Consider the following 23,803-nt stretch of genomic DNA (forward strand, 5'->3'; position numbering starts at 1 on the left):
CCCGCCGCCCAGCTCAGCCGAGCATGCGCAGTTCGCGCCGGCCACGCCTCCCGCCGCGCCGGGCGCGCGGGCGCCGCCCTTCAAGCGCAAACACTATTCCCACGTGAGCGGCGCCGCAGCATGTGACCGGCGTCGCGCCGGTGGACGTCACGTGACGGACTCTGTCTTCCTCCAATCGTTGTGCACATCGCGGGGGCTTCCACTCGGGAGCCGGCCCGGGGCTTCGACGCCCCGTATCCGCCCGCCGGCCAAACGGGCTGACTCCCCGCCCGCGACCCGCCGGCGGAGTCTCGCGAGGGCCCCCTCCGACCACGGCTAAGGCCGGCTCGGGGCCTAGGCGCCCTCCCGGAAGTGACGCCTCCCAGAGGGGCCGGAAGTGGCAGTGGAGGGAGGGAAGATGGCGGAGGTGGTGAGTCCGGTGCCCGGGGCGGGGCGGAGGGAGCCAGGGGAGGTGGGTAGAGCCCGAGGCCCCCCAGTAGCCGACCCTGGCGCCGCGCTGTCTCCCCAGGGGGAGATAATCGAGGGCTGCCGCTTGCCAGTGCTGCGGCGGAACCAGGACAACGAAGATGAGTGGCGTGAGTGACGTCGGGGGGCGGGGCCAAGGAACCTAAGGGCGCGGGCCGGGCGGGCGCCGAGGAACCCCCCCGAGACGGGGCGGGGCCTCCGGCTTCCCGGGGCGGGCGGGGCGCAGGTCTCCGGAGGGGCGTGGCCTCCCGCCGCTCCGCGCTGGACAGGGCGGGGCTTGGAGAGGGGGCGGCACTCGGGGGCTAGAGCCGGCGCTTCCCGGGGCTGGGGTTCAGGCCTGGGGTGGGGTCCGGGTCGTCGGGAGGTGGCGCCGCCGGGCTGCGCCTTTCTTAGGCCTTTGCCTGTGCTGCTCCCTCAGCCCTGGCCGAGATCCTGAGCGTGAAGGACATCAGTGGCCGGAAGCTTTTCTACGTGCATTACATTGACTGTGAGTTCTGCACCGGGAGAGGTGGGGCGGCAGGGCAGGGCTGGGGGCCGCCTCTGGCATCCCTTCCTGAGCCACCCCCACCGCTGCAGTCAACAAACGCCTGGATGAATGGGTGACCCACGAGCGGCTGGACCTAAAGAAGATCCAGTTCCCCAAGAAAGAGGCCAAGACTCCCACCAAGAACGGACTCCCAGGGTCCCGGCCCGGCTCGCCAGAGAGAGAGGTGGTGAGTAGGTCCCCTGATTCGCCTCCTCTCTTCTGCCTCCTCCTTCTCTCATCTCTTGGCCTCAGGGGCTCCCGGCTGGGCAGGAGGCCGCGCCCCGTTCCCCCCCTGGCATCCGCTTGCAAAAAAGGGGGCCACAGTGCAGTTGTAGCGGCCAGGGCCCAGTGGTCTAATGCCCGTGTCCTTGAAAGGGCAGAGGGTGGGGTGTGATCACTCCACACCGGGGGGCTCCTGCACCCCTTCCCCATCCCGCCACCGCCCCCGCCCCAGAGGAAGATCCTGGACCTGTCTCCACAGCCGGCCTCCGCCCAGGCCAGCGGGAAGACTTTGCCAATCCCGGTCCAGATCACACTCCGCTTCAACCTGCCCAAGGAGCGGGAGGTCATTCCCGGTGGCGAGCCCGACCAGCCGCTCTCCTCCAGCTCCTGCCTGCAGCCCAACCACCGCTCCACGGTACCCTCAGCCATTCCAGGGACCTCGCTTTCCTCTCAGGTCCCGCCTTCTCTACCTTCTGACCCACCTTTCTTGGTTTCTCTCTGCAGAAACGGAAGGTGGAGGTGGTTTCACCGGCGACCCCAGTGCCCAGCGAGACAGCCCCGGCCTCGGTGTTTCCCCAGGTGAGCGCCCGAACCTTCTCTTGTCTCCCCTTGCGCCTGCCCTGGGTGGCCCGCTGCGGGCTGGTCTCACGGCTGCCTTCTCTCTGTCTCTCCTGCAGAATGGCTCTGCCCGGAGGGCAGTGGCTGCCCAGCCGGGCCGAAAAAGAAAATCGAATTGCTTGGGCACTGATGAGGTGGGTCTGGGGAAGCTGGGCTGGCGCGCTCAGCTTTGGGGAGGAAGGGGAGGGTCGGGGGCAGAAGCCAGGCAGAGTTGGCAGTTGGGTGCTGGAGGGGAACACACTGGGCCCATCGCCCTGTCTGCACAGTGGGGTGCAGCGTTTCCCCATAGGGACTGTGGGGCTGCAAAGGGGGAGTCTGAGGCGGGGTCCGCCCCCAGACTCCCCCATAACACAGCCGTGCTCTGCTCTGGGCAGGACTCCCAGGACAGCTCGGATGGCATCCCGTCGGCCCCGCGCATGACCGGCAGCTTGGTGTCCGACCGGAGCCACGACGACATCGTCACGCGGATGAAGAACATCGAGTGCATCGAGCTGGGCCGGCACCGCCTCAAGCCCTGGTACTTCTCCCCGTACCCGCAGGAGCTCACCACGCTGCCCGTGCTCTACCTCTGCGAGTTCTGCCTCAAGTACGGCCGAAGCCTCAAGTGTCTGCAGCGGCACTTGGTACGTGGGGTCCCTGGGGCCCCCGCCCTCCCTGCCCCGCCCCTGCCTGCCCCGACCGGCTCTCTTCTTCCAGACCAAGTGTGACCTGCGGCACCCACCCGGCAACGAGATCTACCGCAAGGGCACCATCTCCTTCTTCGAGATAGACGGCCGCAAGAACAAGGTCATTGGCGCGGCCGCGGATGTCTAGGGACGGACCCCAGAGCCAACGCACCTTTAGCCCTGTCTATTGGCTCCCTCGACTGGGCAGGTGCTGGAGGTAGAGGCGAGAGTTGGTAGACAGCCCCCAGATCCTAGCATGGCGGCAGGGAGAACAGGTGGGTAAGGGGACCCACAGGGGTCTAGCCAGTGAAAGTCTCGAGGGCAGGACTGGCACCAGGACTCGTGCTCTGGAGTGGCACCGTGGGCACCACCACCTTCGTGGCTGCCAGGGCAGCGGGAGACACTTGAGAACAGGATTCCCATCTCCAGCCTGCAGAAGCAGGCAGGCTCAGAGCACTCAGGCATGGGGCCAGAGACAGAGCAGAGTGAGGCAGGCCTTTGCCTTACACGCAGCCAGCCTGGGTTTGATCCCCGGCATCTCATATGGTCCCCCGAGCACCACCAGGAGTCGGCCCTGAGCATCGCAGGGTGTGACCCAAAAGCAGAAGAAAACTGATGGGATAAAGTAGTTCAGGGACCCGGGGGGGGGCATCCCGAGGGCAGGGCCCTGCAGGGGCAGAGGAGGAAGCAACAGGAAAAACCTCTAAGGGTTGTTCCTGTTGAACCCGAGCTTCTGACCACTCTGGTAGATGAGCAGATCCGTTTCTGGAGGGGTGACAGTGGGCAGAGCCCCGACACAGGGGACCTGTGGAGGCCGCCAGGTCTGGGTGGGGATACAGGGGGGAGCCAGGCCACGGAGGGAGGGGCCGGGGTACGGCCCCGGCCAGCCACAGGGGACATGCAGAAATAGGGTGTCCAGGGCCGGGTGTGACAGGCCTGTCCCTGCAGAGCTACTCCCAGAACCTGTGCCTCCTGGCCAAGTGCTTCCTCGACCACAAGACGCTTTACTACGACACAGACCCCTTCCTCTTCTACGTCATGACCGAGTACGACTGCAAGGGCTTCCACATCGTGGGCTACTTCTCCAAGGTGGGTGCTCTCGGGTGCCACGGCCTGACCCAGCCCGCCTCACCCGCCCACCTCTCCTGCGCTCACGCCACCCTTCTCTTCCTCCAGGAGAAGGAGTCCACGGAAGACTACAACGTGGCGTGTATCCTGACACTGCCCCCCTACCAGCGCCGAGGCTACGGCAAGCTGCTGATCGAGTTCAGTGAGTGCCGCGCCAGGGCTCCTCCCCTCCCTCCTCCCACTTGCCCCTGTGCCCTGGTAGACGGGTCACCTCGGGTTGGTGGCCTTGTCCCCTGCTCCATGCCAGCGGGCAGGGCAGTCTGCTCAAGCGGCTGTCCTGCATCCGTGGCCCCTCTGTACTTCCCAGTCTTTTGGCAGGGGGCACGCCTGTGGGGGCTTGGGGTGTGGGCCAGGGCCTGATACATTCAAAGCAAGACCTCCCCCTTGGGCACATTCTGGCTCCTGCATCCTGCCGCTCCATCCCAGTCCTCTCAGCAGGCCCTTGGGAGAATGAGGGGCACCTAGCTGTAGGGTGGAGACGCATAGGTTGGGCCCTCCAGGAACTTGACTGTAGGGGGCAGAGCCATTGTGTAGTGGCGAGGGCACTTGCCTTACGTGCAGCTGATTCAGGCTTGATCCCTGGCATCCCGTGTGGTCCCTGAGCCTGCCAGGAGCCTGAGTGCAGAGCCCAGAGTACCCTGAGCATCGCAGGGTGTAGCCCTCTCCAGAAAGAAGAAAAAGACAAGATAGTGATTGTAGAATGATGCCACATGCTCAGGACAGATACTTTTGGAAACCCAGCAAAGCCTGATCCTGAGATTTCCCTGGAGAAGGGGTGCAAGCAGGCCCCCCCGGGAAGTCTCCACAGTGGAGCTGCTAGGGCTGATCACACAGATGGCCCAGTCCTGCCGAGTTGCCAGGGGCCAGCTCAGAGTCACAGTGTGGTGGGCTGGAAGGGCACGGGAAGGGCAGGGAGGTGCACCCTGGTCTGCCTGGAGGCCCTGTCACACATGTCCCGGGCATGACGGCGGCGAGGAAGGGTCCTGACGGAGAAGGGAGACTGCCCCAGAGATAGGGGTACCCCGGGTGTCGCAGGGCCTCTCCAGCCGGAGGCAGCACTCTGTGCTCCTCACTGCCCAGCCAGACCAGCCTTCCCCAGCTGTGGATCCCTGGGTCATTCCAGGCCTGAACCAGAAGTAGAGTCCCCCATTCCACCCTCACATACCAGAGGGTGATTTTCCCTGGAGCCAGTCCCTCGCCCTAGCTGCCTCCACGCCCTGGGACCACTGGCAGGCACAGCGCAGACAGGACATGTCATTAAGGTCCCCGAAGTGCCGCTGGCCTGCTTCCATCCCAAGTACCACGGCCCAACCCATCCCCAAAGTAAAGCTGTCAGCACGCACCTGGTCACTCACCCACCACTTGCTCCTTTGCTTCAGGCTATGAACTTTCCAAGGTGGAAGGGAAAACGGGGACCCCTGAGAAGCCCCTCTCGGACCTCGGCCTGCTCTCCTACCGCAGCTACTGGTCCCAGACCATCCTGGAGATCCTGATGGGGCTGAAGTCGGAGAGCGGGGAGAGGCCTCAGATCACCATCAAGTGAGCGTGGCCGCGGTCCCGGGGTGCATGCCAAGCAGGGCCAGATGTCCGAGGTGCCCCTTTTGGGGGCCTGGGGCAGTCAGGGCCCCCAGGACCTGACCTTTGCTCCCCCACAGCGAAATCAGCGAGATCACCAGCATCAAGAAGGAAGATGTGATCTCCACGCTGCAGTACCTCAACCTCATCAACTACTACAAGGGCCAGTACATCCTCACGCTGTCCGAGGACATCGTGGACGGGCACGAGCGGGCCATGCTCAAGCGGCTCCTTCGCATCGACTCCAAATGTCTACACTTCACGCCCAAGGACTGGAGCAAGAGGGGGAAGTGGTGACCAGGGCCGAGCCACGGCAGAACCCGGGCTGAGAGCCCCCCAGCCGTCCCTACGGGAGCCCGAAGAGGCACGCCGGGAGCCGGGGCTGAGGACAAGGGCCCCGCGGAGAGGACAGGCCCGGGAGGGGCTGGCTGGTGTCCAGCACCCGATGGAGCTCTAGGCTCCGGTCGGCACCAGGACGGCGGGCGGCAGGCCCCGGCCTGCAGGAGGCGGACTGGGGCAGGGCAGCTGTGCAGTGAGGGGCGGGCACTCTGCAGAGAGTCGTGCTGTAAAATAACTTTTGTAAAACTTGGGGTGGGGTGGGGTGGGCACCGGGGTGAAGTCTGGCCTCTCTTACCCCCACCTCCCCTGCAATAAACTACTGGCCAGAGAGAGCCACGTGAAGTTCCCGTGGGCAAAGGGGCAGTGTCGTCCTCGGGGTCCCGGGGCCTGTCAGCTCGCAGGTGGCTGTGGAGCGCTCGTTTATTGGGTGGCGGAATCGGGGGCTCCAAGGAGAAGAGCTGCTGGACTGGGGCGACGCGCTGGCTGCTCAGTCGTCAGACACCGGCGCGTGGATCTGCAGCAGGAGACCCGTTAGCGGCGGGGCCGGGGGCACACGCGCGGTGGGGGGGCAGGATCCCGACGAATCAGGGCAAACCCTGGGGCCAGACGGGGCGGCCCGGTCACCCACTCACCGCGGCGGCGAGGCTGGGCCAGCTCAGGGCTCCACGCACCCTGGCATCGGGCCCGGGAACGGTCTCCAGGCCCCACAGGGTGAAGCTGCTGAAACTAGCCGTGGCTCCCATGAAACGGTCCTGGGGGAGGGGCCGGGTTCAGCCTCGGGCGTCCCCCCTCCCCCCCTCCGCCGTCGGCCCGACCCCCGCGGCCAACCCCCGCCCTTGCTCACGAAGTTGCGCTCCAGCTCCTGCTCCTCTCCGAGCTCTCCCCCCGGGTTCGGCGAGAAGTCCGGCTCCCCCAGCACCTCTCCCTTGTCTTCCATCTCCATCACGTAGCCCACGAGGCCGGGCGGCACCGCCACCTCCTCGCCCCGCAGGCTGCGGCCCCGAAACGACACCCGGAGCCCTGTCGGGGCAGAGCCGGGCTTCAGTGGGCAGCGGGGCAGCGGTGCAGCGGGGCAGCAGCCCGGCAGCCGCCCGCCCGCCGCCTTCGCACGGACCACAGTCCCCAGAAGCCCTCGCGGCGACGCCCGCCCGAGACAGCGCGGCGCGGCCGCGGGGGCTGCCGGGAGTTGTAGTCCGGCCGCGCGCGCTCACCGTCCGGACCCCGGCGGATGGCCGGGGTGAAGAAGCGCCCCACCGGGGCGGGCCGGTTCACCGGGACCTCGCAGGGCAGAAGGTGCAGCGTGGCAGGGGCGGCCTCGCGCAGCGTGTCGGGACGCAGGTGGACGCGGTGCTTCTCCACGGACTTGTCGTCGCCGCTCTCCATCTTCTGCCGCCGTCGCCGTTTGCGGTCCGAGGCCAAAGCTGGCGCGGAAAACGCGCGGGGCCTGTCGGGAGGCCGGGCTGCGGCGCAGAGGCTTCTGGGAAGTGTAGTCCCTGCCGGAGGCCTCTGCTAGGCGGCGTCTCCCTGTTAGATTCCCTGAAATTGGACGAGTACAGACTATTTCGCCCCGCCCTCCACCCCCTCCACTCTTGGAGGTGCCGGAAACTGAACCCAGGGGCTCACACACGCAAGGCGAGTGCTTTGCCCCGAAACCGCACCCGTGGCCAACAGCCCTTTAAAGTGTGAACAGGGGCTGGAGAGATAGCACAGCGGGTAGGGTGTTTGCCTTGCACGCAGCCCATCCAGGTTCGATTCCCAGCATCCCATATGGTCCCCTGAGCACCGCCAGGACTAACTCCTAAATGCAGAGACAGGAGTGACCCCTGTGCATTGCCAGGTGTGAACCAAAAAAGCAAACTAAATAAAGTGTGAACAAATTAAAGCGGTTCTGAAAATGGCTTTTTATATCGATGGTGGTTTCTAATTTTTAGCTTACTGAGGAAAACACCCCTTCCTCAACATTTTATCTAAATTTCGTGATTTGTCTCCCACACGGGTTGATGGGCAATCCCCACTTTCTCTGTCGTGATGTTGGGGGGTCACACAGCTTGGTTGTACCGTGGTGCTTGCCGGGGTGCAGACCCTTTTGTGGTGGTGCTCACACACCCCCTTGTCACTGGGCCCGTGGTGGGGGCCCTGGGATTGAACTCTGAGGCCCCTGTGGATGGAGTTTTATAAGTCTGGGTTGATTTAGGTTTTGGTTTTGAGGTCACACCTGGTGACTGGAGGGCTGCTCCCAGCTCAGTGCTCTGCCGGTACTGGGGAGCAAATCTGGGATTCTTGCATGCACAAGCATGTGCTTCAGCCCCGTGAGCCCAGGCCCAGGCCCAATTCTATCTTTTCTTTAGTGTTCACACTAAAGTGACTATTGATACAGCTGGATACACACACACACACACACACACACACACACACACACACACAGTAGCATTGTCCTCCCATTGTCATTGATTTTCTCGAGCGGGCCCAGTAACGTCTCCATCGTGACACTTGGAGTTACTGTGTTTGGCATATCCAATACATCACGGGTAGCTTGTCAGGCTTTGCCGTGCGGGCGAGATACTCAGTTGCTTGCCAGGCTCTCTGAGAGGGGTGGAGGAATCGAACCTGGGTCGGCTGCGTGGGCCGCGTGAAAGGCAAACGCCCTACCCGTTGTGCTATCATTCCAGGCCCCCCCCCCCATGTTTTAGTTCTTCACTATTTCTTGTTTTTGTATGTTTCCCCTCCTATGATTATTTATTTTAATTTTTTTGGTTTATTTTATTTTCCCCCTCTTATAGTTTTGGATTTGGGGTCACTGGTGGTGATGCAGAGCTTACTTCTGGCTCTGTATTCAGGGATCACTCCTGCAGAGCTTTGGGACCACCAAAGGTGCCGTGACTGTTAGAAAAGATGAAGTCATGAAATTTACATACAAATGGTTCTACATGGAAAGTATCATGTTAGGCAAAATGAGTCAGAAAGAGAGGGATATACATAGAAAGAGTGCATTCATCTGGGGAACATAAAGTAACAAAATAGGGGACTTACACCCAATAATGGCCGAGATTAGTACCAGGAGTTTTGCTCCATGGCTTGGAGGCCAGCCACACACTCTAGGGGGAAAAGGGAGCGCAGATAGAGAAAGGATCACCAAATAAAGCGTGTTGGGAGGATCCTCCCAGGATGGGAGAAGCATGCAGAAAGTAGACTACAGACCAAACATGATTGCGACTCAATGCCTCTTTTGCAAACCACAATACCCAAAAGGAGAGAGAGAGAAAACAAAAGGGAATACCCTGCCACAGAGGCAGGGTGGGACGGGAGGGATGTGGGGTGGGAGGGATACTGGGACCCGTGGCGGTGGAAAATGGGCACTGATGGAGGGATGGGTGTTTGATCATTGTACAATTGAAACCCAAGCACAAAAATTTGTAAATCTACAACTGTACCTCATGGTGTTTCACTAACAAAAATTTTTAAAAAATGTAAATGATGGAGAATGGGCACTGGTGGAGGGATGGGTACTGGATCATTGTATAACTGAAACCCAAGCACAAAAATTTGTAAGTCTACAACTATACCTCATGGTGTTTCAGTAATAAAAATTAAAAAAAAAAAAAGGTGCCGTGAATTGAATCCGAGTCAGCTGACTAAAATGCAAATGCCCTACCTGCTATATTGCTCTGGCCCCTGTTGTTTATTTTTTTATTTGACTTTTGGGCCACACCTGGCGATGCTCAGGGGTTCCTCCTGGCTCCACACTTAGGCAGTGCTTGGAGGATCATATTAGGTGCTGGGGATCAAACCCAGTTGGCCACATGCAAAGCAAACGCCCTATCGCTCTGGCCCCGGGAGTGATCCTTGAGTGCAGAAAACAGTTTTCTAGGTTATGTTCCACTGAATGAAGATCCCCTGATAAGGGGGACTTGGGGCTCCCATTACACGGTCAGCAGCTGCAGATCCAGCACGAGGCTGAAAGAGCAGCTGTTCAGGGGTAGAAGAGTCTGGCCTGACCCTGTCAGGGCTCCGAAAGGTGCTTCCATCCATGCTCCACCAGCTACCTGGGTCCCTCAGCTGCACCCGATCTGTAGCCCGGAAGGACACAGTGTCCTTCCCCGGGACCAAAGGGCAGGGCAGGGGTGCTTGGACCAGAAGGGAGGACAGACTGTATCCCGAGCTTCCCACCCATACGCACCCAGGGCTTACTCCCTCAGGCCCCTCAGACCTATTCTCAGCCCTAAGGAGAAGTGGTTGAACAGATGCTTTGCATGCAGGACCCCCAGGTTTGAGCCCCAGCATCACATGACCCCTGAGGAGCAACCTCTAAGCACTAAACCAGGAGTCCCTGAGCCCTGCTAGCCCCCACCCCTCAAGACAGGAAGCTTTTACCCCTGCCTGGAGCTTGAAAGGCAGCTCATGGAACATGCTGGAAACCACTCGGCACATGTGCAGAGGAAGGAAGCAAGATCCAAACGGGGCCACTGAGGAAAGAAGATTGAGCGCACTGCTCCAGGGGGCCAGGGGGAAGTGCTCATGGGGAATTGGGGGTCTCTGCTGTAGGCTTCTGAGGGCAGGTGCATGCAGGAACTGGAACTGGTCACTGCAGAGCACTGCAACTGCTTGGGAGCCCGGCCCTAGCCTGCCAGTGCAGCTGCAGGAAAAGCACCTCCTGCCCTCAGCGCGGCTCCGCTGCGCCCCCTATTGGCAAAAGCTAGCAGAGCCTGGTGGTTGGGAAAGACGTTGAAGCCCCAACTTGCTGCAGTGATGAGTTGGGGAAGTCCCCCACTCCTTGCTTTCCCTCCTCCCGTGCTTTCATGACACTGTTTCTTTTTTTCTCTTCTTTTTTTTGCTTTTTGGGTCACACACGGTCATGCACAGGGGTTACTCCTGGCTTTGCACTCAGGATTACTCCTGGCGGTGCTCAGGGGACCATATGGGATGCTGGGAATCGAACCTGGGCCAGTCGCGTGCAAACGCCCTCCCCGCTGTGCTATCGCTCCAGCCCCTCGCACCACTATTTCCACTTTGCCGCCTTTCAAAGCATTTTACTGCACGCCTTAGTGTTCTAAGGGAACTCACACTCCCGTGTTCTCACTCCAGGTGGGGCACCTGTGTGTTCGCCCCTTCTCAGCTCAGGGGATTCTCTCGGCTGTTGAAGCACAGAGAACAGAGCCAGGGAGTGTCTCAAAGGGTCTATTCACAGGCTGTGCACGAGGGGAACCCCTACCCCCCACCCCACTCGATCCTCAGAACCCACAGAGGAGCCTGTGAGTAGTACCCGGTCTGAATCCCAAACAAAACAGCTCAACTAACCAGAAAACTGCTTTCCAGAGGCTTGATACAAAGCCGCCCTGTTCGCATCCACAATCTCCGCTGGCATAAATGGAAAACAACGCCTGCTCTTGCTTGGTTGCTCCAGCTGCAGTTTGGGGGACGCCTACTGCCACTGGCTTCTTTCGCCTCTGCCAGTCCCCCCATCTGTAACCTGTGGAAATGGAGGACCATTTCTTCGTCTCTGAAGTCTAAAAGCTGCGGGAGGCCGTGTCTCCAGGTGGGGGGTGCTGGGGTCCTTTCCAAGGTTCCTACTGGCTCCTTACAACTTACAGGTTGGGAGGTGGGGGACCCCCGGTGATGCTCAGATTGATTCCAGTGGTGAAGGGGGACAGTGTGGGGTCATGCCTTGCGGAGCGCACACTCACCCAATTGCCCCAACCCTTCACGTGCAGCTTTATTTTTTGTGGCTGGGCCAGTTTGGGCCACTGCAGCACTGTGTCAGTGCTCACTCACTCTAGTGAAACCAATAGGATTCTTTCTCTACCCTGTTTTTTTTTTTCTTTGCTTTTTGGGTCACAACCAGCTATACACAGGGGTTATTGCTGGTTCTGTACTCAGGAATTACTCTTGGCGGTGCTCAGGGGACCATATGGGATGCTGGGAATCAAACCTGGGTCGGCTGCATGCAAGGCAAATGCCCTACCCACTGTGCTACTGCTCCAGCCCCTACCCTTTTTATTTATTTATTTATTTTTTTTCTTTTTTGGGTCACACCCGGCTATGCACAGGGATTACTCCTGGCTCATGCACTAAGGAATTACTCCTGGTGGTGCTCGGGGGACCATATGGGATGCTGGGAATTAAACCCGGGTCGGCCGCGTGCAAGGCAAACCCCCTTATCTGCTGTGCTCCAGCCCCGCTCCTACCCTTTAAAAAAAAAAATTGGGGGGGGGGGGGCGGGTCACACCCTGCAGTTGTGACCTGGCTATTCCTGGCTGTGCTCAGGAGTGACTCCTAGTGGTGCTCAGGAAACTACATGTGATGCCAAGGATTCAAACTGGGGTCTGCAGGATGCAAGGCAAATGCCTCAGGCCCTGTGCTCTCTCTCCCTGTCTCCTCTCCTTTCCTCTTATCCCTCCCATCCCTTCCTTTCTGCTGTTGCAATGACCAAGGTCCCCCACACATGCTGTGTTCTTACCCGGATGCCATATGTGATTGGTGCCCACTCTTTTGGGGTGCCAGAGTCCCGGATGGCAGAACTGTCCAAATTGTACTTGGTGCCCTGAGGATCAAACTCTCCCTGTGTCATCTTTCTCTTTCTGTGATTTTTTTTGAGGGGAGCGGGAACCACCCAGCGATGCACAGGGGTTACTCCTGACTCTGCACTCAGGAATCATTCCTGGCGGTGCTCAGGGGACCATATGGGATGCCAGGGATCGAACCTGAGTTGACCGCGTGCAAGGCAAACGCCCTCCCCACTGTGCTATCACTCCCACCCCTTTTCTTTCTGTTTTTGTCTTTCTGCTATGCCCTTAGTAGTATATTTTCACTGGTGTCTGCTCTCCTTTGGGTACCTTAGAATTGGGGTTTTGTTTGTTTGTTTGAGCAGTGCTCAGGGCTTACTCCTGGCTCTATGCCCAGGGATTGCTTCTGGCAGGTTTGGGGGCCCAGATGGGAGGCTGGAGATTGAACCCAGATTGGCCGCATGCGAGGCAAATGTCCTACCTGCTGTCCTATCAACATGGCCCCCGATCTTTATTTTTAAATTCTCTCCCCCTGCTTTCTCTTCCCCCAGTTTTTTCCTGAAGTCGTCAATTCACTTTTCATTTCTTCCTGGGTTCCATGGTCTCCAAACCCAGCAGAGTTTGGGGGCTCGTTCTGTGCTCTGGGATTACTCCTAGCAGTGCATGGGGGCACTTATGGGGTGCTGTAGATCAAACTGGGGTTCACTGATGACAAGCCAAGTGTCTTAACCCATGTACAGTCTCTCCGACCCAGCTGTTCTCCATTTTTATAATTTTTTCCCTGGGCTATACCCAGTGATGCTCAGCAGAGCATACGGAGGCCAGGATAGAGCCAGAGCCATGTACGCAAACACCCGACCCACTGTCCTATCTCTCTGGCCCCGTCCTCTATTTTGAAACTTCTCGCCCCTGATGTCTTTGCACACCTCTAGGGATATGTTTTGTTTCTGGCTTTTTGGGTCACACTCAGAGAGATGTTCAGGGCCTACTCCTGGCCCTGAAATCACTCCTGGCGGTGCTTAGGGGACCCTATGGGATGCTGGGGACGGAACACAGGTCAGCTGCATGCAAGCCCTGCGTCCTGTGCCATAGCTCCGGTCACAGGAACGTGCTTTGAGTAGCATCAGTTCTGGGTCCTATGGTGTCGTGTCCTTCTGCTGGTTTCTCGGGGTGCATGTGAATTTCCCTTGGTAGGTGATGATGCAACTTTTCTGATATTTAGGGCTGGAGCAATAGCACAGCGGTACGGCGTTTGCGTTGCATGCAGCCAACATGGCCGAGCCGAGTTCGATTCCTCCGCCCCTCTCGGAGAGCCCAGCAAGCTACCGAGAGGATCCTGCCCGCATGGCAGAGCCTGGCAAGCTCCCCGGGACGTATTCGATATGCCAGACACAGTAACAACAAAGTCTCCAATGGAGACGTTACTGGGCCCGCTCGAGCAAATCGATGATCAACGGAAGGGCCTTTACTTTACTTTACTTTACTTTACTTTACTTTAGAAGGAATTGTAAGAGCCCATTTTTTTTTTTTGTGACATTTGATGCTTTAGCTGTCCCTGGGTGAATGCCACCCTCTGCCAGAACTACCTGTCTGCGCGTTTTCATGCTTTTGCTTATTAGGGGTGATGAGGAGTTTGGGCCTCTCTGCTTGGCCTTGCCTTGCAGACCCACGAAATAGCTGTTGCTTCCTCTTGCACGCCAGATGCCAAGAACGCGCTTCTCCTGGCTTCTCTCTCTGCCTCTGCACCCCTGGGGTTCAGAGGCTGCCTCTTCAAACTGCAGACAGCCCTTCCCTGCAGTCTGAACCCTTTTCATTTTTATTTATTTATTTTTTGGACTTTCAGGGTCACACCCGGCGATGCTCAGGAATTATTCCTGGCGGTGTTCAGGGGCCCATATGGGATGCCGGGGATCAAACCCAGGTCAGCCGGGTGCAAGGCAAACGTCCTACCCACTGTATTATCACTTCAGCCCTGCCCTGACATTTTTTTTTTACCTCAGGGCGACATTTCTGGGGAGATCAAATGTGGAAGCTGTTCTGTTTCACCCAGCGTTTTTCAGCACGGCAGGCAGCGGGCTGTTCCTCCTCTCCGTGAGAGCCTGAGTGAGTCTGCAGGTCAAGCTGAGGGCTTGGTTCCGTGTAGGACTCTTCCTTTTGGTTCACATTTTTCTTTTGGCGAGGAAGGCACATCCGGTGATGCTCAGGGGTTACTCCTAGCTCTACACTCAGGAATCACGCCTGGCTGTGCTTGGGGGGACCACACAGGGTGTCGGGGATTGAATCTGGGAGACCAACACAAAGCAGGCTCCACACCTCTGTGCTGTGACCCCAGTCTCTCTTGCATTCACTTTTATTTATTTATTTATTTATTTTTGCTTTTTGGGCTACACCTGGCCATGCACAGGAGTTACTCCTGGTTCATGCACCCAGGAATTACTCCTGGTGGTGCTCGGGGGACCATATGGGATGCTGGGAATCGAACCCGGGTCGGCTAGGTGCAAGGCAAACGCCCTACCCGCTGTGCTATCGCTCCAACCCCACTTTTTTTTTTTGGCTTTTCGAGTCAGATCTGGTGATGCACAGGGGTTACTCCTGGCTCTGTGCTCAGGAGTTACTCCTGGCGGTGCTCAGGGCACCATATGGGATGCTGAGAATCGAACTTGGGTTGGCTGAGGACAAGGCAAAAAGGCAAACGCCCTAGCCACTGTGCTATTGCTCCAGCCCACTTGCATTCACTTTTTATTTATTTATTTATTTGCTTTTTGGGTCACACCCGGCAATGCACAGGGGTTCCTCCTGACTCTACACTCAGGAGTTACTTCTGGTGATGCTCAGGGGACCATATGGGATGCTGGGAATCAAACCCGGGTCAGCCGCGTGCAAGGCAAACGCCCTACCTGCTGTGCTATCTCTCCAGTCCCGCATTCACTTTTTAGTATAGCATTTCCCCTGGTCTAACGAGAAAGATGGTTTGTTTTGTTTTTTAAACTTTTTCAAAATGAGTTCACTTTTTTTTTTTTTTTTTTTTTTTTTTTTTTGCTTTTTGGCTCATACCCGGCGATGCAGAGGGGTTACTCCTGGCTCTGCGCTCAGGAATTACCCCTGGTGGTGCGCTCAGGGGACCATATGGGATGCTGGGAATCGAACCCGGGTTGGCTGCGTGCAAGGCAAATGCCCTACCCGCTGTGCTATTGCTCCAGCCCCAAAATGAGTTCACTTTTGGGGGCCTACCCGGTGGTGCTTTGAAGTCACTCTCAACAGTGCTCAGGGATCACTCCTGCAGTGCTCAGGAGACCATACGTGGTGCAGGGGATGGCAGCTGGGTCAGCCGCATGCAAGGCAAGTGCCTTAACCACTGATCTCTTGGTTCCACATTTTTTGGGGCGTCGGGTGGGGACTGAGCTCCACCCTTGTCTTCAGCCGCCTGGAAGTCCCTCACCACAGCTTTCCTGCCCATCTCTCCAGCCGGTGGTCCCGGGGGTCCCAACCCAGAGAGGCAGCTGGTGTGAGGAACGCTTATTCCTGGGCATCTCTTGGGGGGCAGTGCTGCCTGCACACAGGGGACAAGAATGCCATGGTCATCTCCGGGGACTGTTTTGTTGGGTGCTCATGTTCCCCGATCCCCAAAGGCCAGAGATGCTCAGTACAGGTAGGATTCTGGGTCCCGGGGTCCCAAGGAAGGACACCTCACTAGGTTAGATCCCTGAGGAGGGAGAACTTGGGTTCTCTCAGGCACCATGGGGCACTACCTAAGCTCAGGGGTGACTCCTGAGCACTGCTGGGCCTGAGTGGCGCCATTTATACCGGCGGTTCCCTGAGCAATGCCTGTGAACGGCCACTCACCCCCTCCTCAAAGGCGCAGACACAGGGCAATGTTCTCACTCAGCGCGGACAGATGAAATGCAGGATGTCCTATAAAAGCAGAAGTTCCCAGAGCAAGTGACACTTTAACGTTTATAGGGGCTCCATGGCGACACCTCGTGGTAAGGGGGCCCAGTTAGTACCAGGGCTCAGGCTCAAGCTCTTATGCCCCTTGGCACCATCTCCCCAACCCCAAGAGAAAGCTGCATCTTTGTCTTTTGTGTGTGTGTGTGGGGGGGGGGGTGGGCATACCTGGCCATGCCCAGGGCTTACTCCTGGCTCTGCGCTCAGGGATCACTCCTGGCGGGGATGGGGGGGGGTTTCATATGGGGTGCCGGGGATCAAACCCAGGTCGGCTGCATGTGACGCCTCCCCACTGTCCCGTTGCTCGAGCCCCAAAAGCTGCATCTTTGGTTCTACGTGTGACCTATACTGTGTTGGCGACATGCTCTGACGGGAAAGTTCTTTGTGGTTTTGCTGACCCGTGCACATGCCGTCCCAGCTCGCAAATGCCGGCAGCGCTGAGTGTGGCCACGGCAGGCTGCAGGCAGGAGGGGGGACTCCGGCTCCACAGGAAGCTGTGCTGGGTGACCGGCTGTCCTGTTCCCGGCAGGACCCCCCTCTCTCCCGGGCTGTCCCCGGCTGCAGAGGGCTGGCAGGTGGGTGCTGGCGTGTGCCAGGCCAACGCCTGACATGGCATCAGCAAAGCGGAGGTCGCCAGGCAGCGTGGGTGAATATGGGGCACAGCCACAAAGGGGGATGGTGGGGTGACAGGGACTTTGGGGTCTGCTCTGGGGAAGCTTGGGGTGACAGGGACAAGTCATAAGGGTGCAGAGTGGGAGGGCTGTGGGCCGGCTTGCTCGAGGCTGTTCCCACCCTCTTGTCTGCAGAACCCTCTGCCCACAGGTGCAGCCCAGAACTTCATTTCTTTGGCCTCCCGACGACCGTCCAGCACAAGCGCATCCCGGGACAGTAATTCCGGTCCGGGCGCACCCCAGGGACAGGTCTGGAAGGGGCAGAGTGCCCCTGTGGCCTCCCTGGGGTCACCGAGCATCCAGCACTCAAGGGTGGGCAGACAGGTTGGACGGTGACATGGAAGGCAGACAGATGAGGTGAGGGGGCACAGGATCACGCCACATCGGCACGTGACAGAGGGAACAGTCCCTGTGGTTCAGAGGCCCCGAGCCGGGAGGGGCTGTTCAGGAGCAGCGTGTGCCAGTGGCCGGGGGCCAGCCCGGCTTCCTCGGTTGGGAGGTGGTGGACGAGCCACAGAAGGGACAGTCGGTTCCGGAACTGCCCCAGGCCAGCCCCCAGCTAAGGACCCCGCTGTCCTGGGTGCCCCTGCCAAGGTCACACATGTGCTCAAGCCACACCCGCTTTCACTTCCCACGTTCCAGAATCTTCTCTCGAAGAGGGGCACGACTCATGTGAAACTGTCAGCAGGGGGTCCTGAAGGCTGAGCCCCAGTGAAGCCTGTGACCCCAGTGATGGAACCCCAGTCCGGCTGGGGAGCAGAATACGCTGGCTGATCAGCTGGGGCGCTGTGGAAAGACATAGGCTCGGGGACCAGTTGGCCTCGCCCCCAGGCTGGACAGCGGGAATCCCAATACACTGGACAACGGCGGGCAGGGAAGCTCTTCGGAACTGGAGCAACTTCCTTGGCCCACAGATTGGGGCTCCCCGGGACTGGACCACAAAAAGTCAGCTCCACATCAGCCTGGAAGTCGGGGTGCTGGGCCCTCCTGCCAGTCGCCCCCGTAGCCTGTCTGGGCAGCAGAGGGGTCTTGACTCTGGAGAAGAGCAGCAGGGAGACCGGAAGGACTCCGGAAACTTGGCTGGAGCCTCTGACCCCTGCAGCCACATCTGCTTTCACCAACCAGGACCCCAAAGAAAAAGCCAAGAGGCTTGCAGGTTAACGTAAGACTTTTTAATTAATTTATTTTTTGAGAGCCTGGAGACAGTACGTGACTTAAGGCACACGCCTTGTACATGGCTGACCCAGTTGGATCCTGGCACGCACGGTTTTCCCCCATCCCCTCCAGGAGTGATCCCTGAGCATTGCTGGGGGTGGACCCCCCATAAAAAAATCCACAGAGGGAACAAGGAGCCGCTGAGCAGACAGCACAGCCCCCCCCCACCACCAGTACCACCAGGCAGGTCCCCTCAAAAGGCAGGGGCCCCGGCCAGGGCGGGCTCAGGCCGCGGCCGCCAGCCCCCGGAGGTAGCCCGCGGCCAGGCCCAGCACGGCCCAGTCGTCGGTGCACAGCGCCACGGGCACGCCGTCCCCCTGCGGCCCCTCCAGCCGCAGCAGCAGCCGCGACGCGGGGGGCAGGCGGATGGCGACACGGTAGCTGTTGGGGGGCTGGGCCGCCACCACAAAGGGCTGCAGGTGGCGGGCCACCAAGTCCTCCAGCCCCAGGGGCCCGAGCGGGCACCACAGGCGGCTCTCGGCGCCCTGGGGCAGGCAGGAGGCCCAGAGCTCCTCGAAGAAGCCGGGCCCGGCCCCGGCAGCGGGCGGGGGGAAAGGCAGGAAGAGGTGGTCGAAGGGCACGGCCAGGGGCGCCAGGCGCGCGTGGCAGGTGCGGCCGGCGGGCGTGGTGTAGAGGGCGCGCACGGCCAGCTGCGCGGGCGCGGGGCGCCGGGGCTGCAGGGGCAGCCGCAGCGGGGGACCGGGGCGACCGGGCTGCAGGCAGGGCACGTGGACGGCCGCGAGGGGCCCGTAGATGTGACCTTCCGCCTGAAAGCGCAACTCCAGCGAGAACACAGGCTCCAGCGCCTCCACCTGCAGCTGCAGGGAGGGCGCGGGGCTGGCGGCGGCGGCCTGGCGGGGCCCCAGGCACAGGCGCACGGGGGCCGGCGCCTCCTGCACCATCAGCGCCTCCACGAAGCCCTGGTTCTCGGCCACCAGCGACGAGGCCAGCGCGGGGGCGGCCAGCGAGGGCGCCAGGGCCACCCCCAGCTTGGGGCCCGCCAGGTGGGTGAGGAGGATGTAGTAGAGGCGGGCGTGGTCGCGCCCGTCGGGGTCCCGCAGCCCCCGGGCCAGCACCTGCAGCAGGTCGGCCAGGCCGCCCGTGTCCCCCGCGCGCAGCAGGGCGCGACACACGCGCAGCAGGGCCTGCTCCAGGCCCCAGTCGTTGCAGCGCGCCGCAGCCGCCTGCAGGAACCGCAGGGTGGCCCGCTGGCTGTCCCCACCCGCCACCGCGGCCAGCGTCTGCAGATGCCAACAGAGGGCCTCGTCCCCGCCGGGGCTCGACACCACCTCCTGCTGCAGCGCCCCCTGCAGCGGTGCCCCTAGCTCGGGGCCCACCCGACCCAAGAGGTCCACGAAATGGGGAGCCAGCGCCGGCTGGGCACGGTACAGCTGGGCCAGCCCCTGGGTCAGCGCGGCCAGCACCGCGGGCTGCCCGGGCAGGCAGCGGGCCACCAGGTAGGAGGCCTGGAAGCAGAGGGTGACAGCGGCGCGGGGTGCTCCCTCCAGGGCCGCCCTCTGCCGCAGGCCGGCCAGCAGCGACTCCAGGTAGGGCCGGAGGCTCCGGCCCGCCTGGCTCTCCCCCTCCCTCTCCTCCTCCTCCTCCTCCTCGGCACAGAGCAGGCACAGCAGCTGCAGGCGGGCCAGGAAGGCCAGGGGGCCGTCCAGGAGGCTGGGCAGGAGGCCCCGGCACAACGGGAGCCCGAGCAGCAGCGGGAGGGCCTCCGCGGCGTGGGCCGGGCCCAGCGGGCAGTTCTCGGGGAAGGTGAGGAGGCAGTGCAGGTAGAAGAGGCGGGTGGCGGCGGGCAGCGCCGGGTGCTGGGCGGCCAGGGTGAGCCGGCGGAGCAGCAAGGCCTCGTCCTGGGCGGTGAACAGGGCCTCGCCGAAGGCCGCCTTCAGGGCCAGGACGGCGTGCAGGAGGGCCAGCTGAGCTGTGCCCAGCAGCCGGACCAGCTGTGGCTTGAAGAGAGCAGGCGGCTGCCCCCGGAGGCCCCGCAGGGCCCAGCCCAAGAGCCACAGGAGCTGCGCCTGCGCCGTGGGGGTGAGCAGGTACGAGGCGTCCAGGAGTTGGTTGACAGTGGTCCGCAGCTGATGGGCCTCCTCGGGGCCGGGCGCTGGTGCGGCGAGGACACTCTCCCCATCCTCAGCTGCCGGCCAGACGGGGGCCTGGGGCAGAAGGCGGCCTTCGCTGGCCTCGGCCAGGGTCCAGTTCCAGGGGCCACCCTGCGTGGGCGGGTCCGCTGCCAGGAGCGGGCCCTGCAGCCCGGCCCTGGCCTGGATGGCCAAAGCATTGCGCAGGGCCAGTGCCAGCAGCAGGCTGGACGGCTGCACCGGGCCGTCCTGTCCCAGCAGGGCGCACAGCTGCCCCAGGCAGCCCCCCAGCACCCCGGGCCGGCAGCTCTCCAGCTCCCGCAGGCACTCGCAGGCCGTGGCCTGCAGGGGGCGCTGCTCGGAGGCGGGCCCGAAGCCTCGCCCCAGCTCCCGGCCCGAGGCCAAGGCCAGCAGGAGCGGCAGGAGCCGGCACGAGGCTGCGGAGGTGGGGCCCAGCGCCTCTCCGGCCACCAGCACCGTGGTGGCCGCCAGCAACAGGAGCCGCCGCAGCGGGGTGGGCCGCGGGGGCAGAAGGACGAGGGTGTCCAGCAGGCAGGTGGCGGCTGCTTCGGCTGCGGGGGGTTCAGGCCACAGTTCGGTTGGGTACTCCAAGCTCAGGGCCAGCAAGGAAACCTGCGGAGGGCACGAGCGTGGGCACCGCGCGGCTCTGGCTGGGGACGCAGCGGGCGCCGCTGGTGACAGGCTCGCGCAGGGCTTACCTTGATCTGATCGCTCAGCTTGTCACTCCTGAGGTCGCTCAGCAGGTCCCGGCCCAGATCTTCACCCTCAGGTCCCGCCAGGAAAGCGGCGGGGCTGGCCCGGAAGGCGCCCAGGCGCTGGGCCCACGTCTCCCGGCTCAGGGGCCCCATGGTCGGGGCCGCAGGTCCCTGCAGACCCGCCCGGGAGCGCGGGTCGGACCCCGCCAGGGGGCGCCCGCGCGCCCGCAGAGCCGCCGGCCCGCAGCCCCGGGCCCCGCGCACGCGCCCGCGGGGACCCCGCGCTCCGGCCCCCGGAAGAAACCCCGAGGTTTCGGGGGTGACGCCCGGGCGGGCCGCCGGCGCGGGGTGCGTGCCGAGAGCTCATTAGGCGCCCGCCCGCGGCCGCCACCGAAACCACAGCGCCGCCCCGGCCCCCGGCGCCCGCGGTAACGGGCCGGCTCGGCTGCTCCGCGCCTGACTCAGCCGCCGGGGGCGCGGGGCCGGCCGGCGGCTTCCGGGTGGGCGGGGCGGGGCTGTACGGGGCGTGGCCTAACGGGGAGGGGCGGGGCGGGGCGGGGCCTAACGGGGCGGCCGCTCCCCCGCCCGCCGGCAGGTGCCGACTCGCCGGTTTCGCTGGGGCTGAGTAACTGTCCCGCTGCGCGCTGCCCCCCTTTGCCGAAACCGCCGCAGGCCCGGGCAGGGGCGGCGGGGCTGGGTGGGCCCCGGTTTCCGGGATGCCGGGGGGTCCCCGACGCCCCGGACCGTGCGCGCGAGCTGAGAGCCCGGGGCCGGGCAGGGCGCCCCTTCCCCTCCCCTCCCCCCCCGCTGCGTGCACCTCGCCGCGCCCCGCACCCGGGCCGCGCCCTCGGGGCAGCGTTGGGTGCGGGGCCCCGGGCGCCCAGGTGGCCGCGGCGGGGTTCAAGGTGCGGTCCCAGGGCGCCCGCAGGAAGCGCGCGCCGCGGCCCCGGCTGAACCGGTCGGGCGGGCGCCGCAGGGCTTGGCTTGGCTTGGCCGACGCCGGCCCGGCCCCCCACCCGCTGGGCTTGGGGGCGCGGAGCCGGCGCCTGGGTCGCGGCGGCGGAAGCGGCTGACCTTTGCCGCGGGCTGTGCCGCGGGCCGGGGAGGGTCGAGGCCGTCGGGGCCCGGGGGCCGCGGGCGGGGCCGGGCCACGCCGGGAGACAACGGTTGGACGCGCACGACGTGCGCCCGGAGCCCGCACCCACGGGCCACCCGGGCCGAGCCTGTCCAGGGGGCTGGATCCCGGGCGCCGGGGCTCAGGCTGCGCTGGCCCCAGTGACCGCCGCCGCCCGGACCCCACCGCCGGCCCGTGACTAAGGCCTCGGGCTCTAATTAGCCCGCTTTGAAGATGAAACAGTTCTGAGCCCCCGTGCGCTGCCAACGTCTCTCCACGAGCTGGTGGGGACTGCGCGGGGCGGGGCCGGGAGCTGGAGGAGAAGCTTCCTGGGGTCCCCCGGGTGCCAGGGGCACGGAGACAGATCCACCGCGGAGGACGCGAAGGACGGGTCCGGCTGGAAGGCCCGGTCCCGGCTGTGGAGCGCCCTGGCTCCGCTGCTGACTCACAGGCGGCAGCCCCAAACCACTTCCCCCTAGGTGCCTCAGTTTCCCCGTCTGTAAAATGGAGCGATGACTCCTGCCCAGGAGGTTGTGGGGTGCGGCGGCCCGACTAATTAACCCTCAGATGAAAGGGGGCAGGCTGAGAGCAGCCGGGAGGGAAGGCCGCGAGGGGGGAACCGGGTCTGTCTGGTTTCCCTGTCTGAGGCCCAGGGGTGCTGATAACTGCACACCCCAACCCTCCCGCTCACAGTTATTAAACCCCTTTTACACTTGAGCAGCCGGGCTTCAAAGGCGCAGGAAATCCGACGCTGGCCCCTGCTCAGCCTCTGCCAGCAGCTCAGGGCGCCGCGGGTCTAGACAGGAGGAGCCCACAGGGGACACATCTGCAGGAGTCACTGCTCCCAGCTGCCTGTGGGGCCAGCGGAGGAGCCGCTCACAGGACGGAGGCCCAGCCAGGGGCTGTCATTTGTCCCCCGCCGGCCTTCACGGGCAGCCCCCTCCAAACCTCTGCGAGGACCCCCCAGCCACTGACCAGGCTCAGGGTGGGGCCTGCCCCACCCCTCGCTGAGGCCACAGCGGCTCAGACTGGACCTGAGTCCCAGCCCGGCAGCCAGACCCCTCCCTGTCTGCCCGCGCTCACACCCCACTCCCTCTCGAGGGACCCCAGAGTCCTGCGGGATCCTGAACCTGTTTCCTCATCTGTAGTGGGCAATGGGAGACAAGGTGCCCAGAGACGTGAAACTCAAATGGACAGGCGACAGGCAGATCCACAGAGAAATGAGGCGGGCTGGGATGCCTGGTGGGCAGTGCTAGTGGGTTTCTTTGGGGGTGATGACATTGTCCTAGAAGGCAGTATACTCTAAATAGTGGATTTGGGGGTCTCCTAAATGGTATCCAGGGGCCACAGGGGCCACTCCCAGAAGACACTTGGCCAGCTGGGTCAGTGGTTTAATGCAAGGGACAGAGGATATAGCTGCTCAGATCCTGTGGTGTCCAGGGCCGGCCGGAAGCCGCGCAATGCCCAGCGCTGAGCCACAGAGTTGGGGCCCAGAGAGGGGAGTGCCAGCACTAAGGTGCTGGCCTGGCACACAGCCAACCCAGGTGGGCCCCCTGAGCGCAGCCAGGAGTGCTCCTGAGCACAGAGCTGAGAGCAGTTCCTGAACGCTGCTAGGCACGGCTAACCCCCCCAACACACACACACACACCCCTAATAAGACAAAAAAGGCAGATTTTACAGTGTGGGCCACTGGAGACGGTGTGAGAGGCGTCCCACAGATAGCCCCAAGTCTCTTTAAAGAGTCAAAGATGCACCAAGGACCCTGAGCAGGGGAGAGGCCTGTCGGAGACGGGGTATCCGGCTGAAAGCGGAGTCTGTATTCTTGACCAAAGGCCCAGGAGGAGCAGCGGAGAGGAGGCAGAAGAAACTGGGAGGAGGCTGAAGGGAGACTGAGGGGAGGCTGGGGGGAGCTGAGAGGGGACTGCGGGAACGTTGGGAGGAGTCTGAGGGGAGGCTGGGAGGAGGCTGGGAGTCTGAGGAGGCTGAGCCAGCCAGTCCGGGACCTACAGGAGGC

General features: G+C 62.4%; 3 protein-coding genes across 7 annotated transcripts in view; 1 reads left to right on the forward strand and 2 right to left on the reverse strand.

Annotated features, from left to right (window-relative positions):
* RNASEH2C (ribonuclease H2 subunit C) overlaps positions 1–6,972 on the reverse strand; it is a 36,352-nt gene extending 29,380 nt beyond the window's left edge. The window contains exons 1-4 of one of the 2 annotated variants that reach the window (XM_056132049.1): positions 6,750–6,972; positions 6,383–6,558; positions 6,171–6,290; positions 5,873–6,052 (exon numbers count right to left, since the gene is read on the reverse strand). In XM_056132049.1, coding sequence (XP_055988024.1) covers positions 6,026–6,052; positions 6,171–6,290; positions 6,383–6,558; positions 6,750–6,921 — 495 coding nt within the window. In that variant the 5' untranslated portion in view covers positions 6,922–6,972 and the 3' untranslated portion in view covers positions 5,873–6,025. Of the gene's footprint in view, positions 1–5,872; positions 6,053–6,170; positions 6,291–6,382; positions 6,559–6,749 lie in introns of those variants that run through there. The other variant, XM_056132050.1, reaches the window with a different exon arrangement.
* KAT5 (lysine acetyltransferase 5) overlaps positions 363–23,803 on the forward strand; it is a 95,907-nt gene continuing 72,466 nt past the window's right edge. The window contains exons 1-13 of one of the 4 annotated variants that reach the window (XM_056132040.1): positions 363–409; positions 509–575; positions 884–952; positions 1,042–1,178; positions 1,473–1,628; positions 1,718–1,792; positions 1,891–1,965; positions 2,206–2,454; positions 2,528–2,617; positions 3,445–3,585; positions 3,673–3,766; positions 5,004–5,163; positions 5,280–5,501. In XM_056132040.1, coding sequence (XP_055988015.1) covers positions 398–409; positions 509–575; positions 884–952; positions 1,042–1,178; positions 1,473–1,628; positions 1,718–1,792; positions 1,891–1,965; positions 2,206–2,454; positions 2,528–2,617; positions 3,445–3,585; positions 3,673–3,766; positions 5,004–5,163; positions 5,280–5,496 — 1,542 coding nt within the window. In that variant the 5' untranslated portion in view covers positions 363–397 and the 3' untranslated portion in view covers positions 5,497–5,501. Of the gene's footprint in view, positions 576–883; positions 953–1,041; positions 1,179–1,472; positions 1,629–1,717; positions 1,793–1,890; positions 1,966–2,205; positions 2,455–2,527; positions 2,618–3,444; positions 3,586–3,672; positions 3,767–5,003; positions 5,164–5,279; positions 5,502–23,803 lie in introns of all 4 variants that reach the window. The other 3 variants (XM_056132043.1, XM_056132039.1, XM_056132041.1) reach the window with 3 other exon arrangements.
* On the reverse strand, positions 18,060–21,174 carry AP5B1 (adaptor related protein complex 5 subunit beta 1). The gene is made up of 2 exons (XM_056132034.1): positions 20,679–21,174; positions 18,060–20,592 (listed from the first exon to the last, which is right to left on the reverse strand). Exons 1-2 carry the CDS (start codon positions 20,826–20,828, stop codon positions 18,094–18,096), a joined length of 2,649 nt encoding a protein of 882 aa, XP_055988009.1. The 5' UTR covers positions 20,829–21,174; the 3' UTR covers positions 18,060–18,093.

The sequence above is a fragment of the Sorex fumeus genome, unplaced genomic scaffold (genome assembly GCF_029834395.1).
Source record: "Sorex fumeus unplaced genomic scaffold, SorFum_2.1 ptg000093l, whole genome shotgun sequence".
Taxonomy (NCBI): Eukaryota; Metazoa; Chordata; class Mammalia; order Eulipotyphla; family Soricidae; genus Sorex; species Sorex fumeus.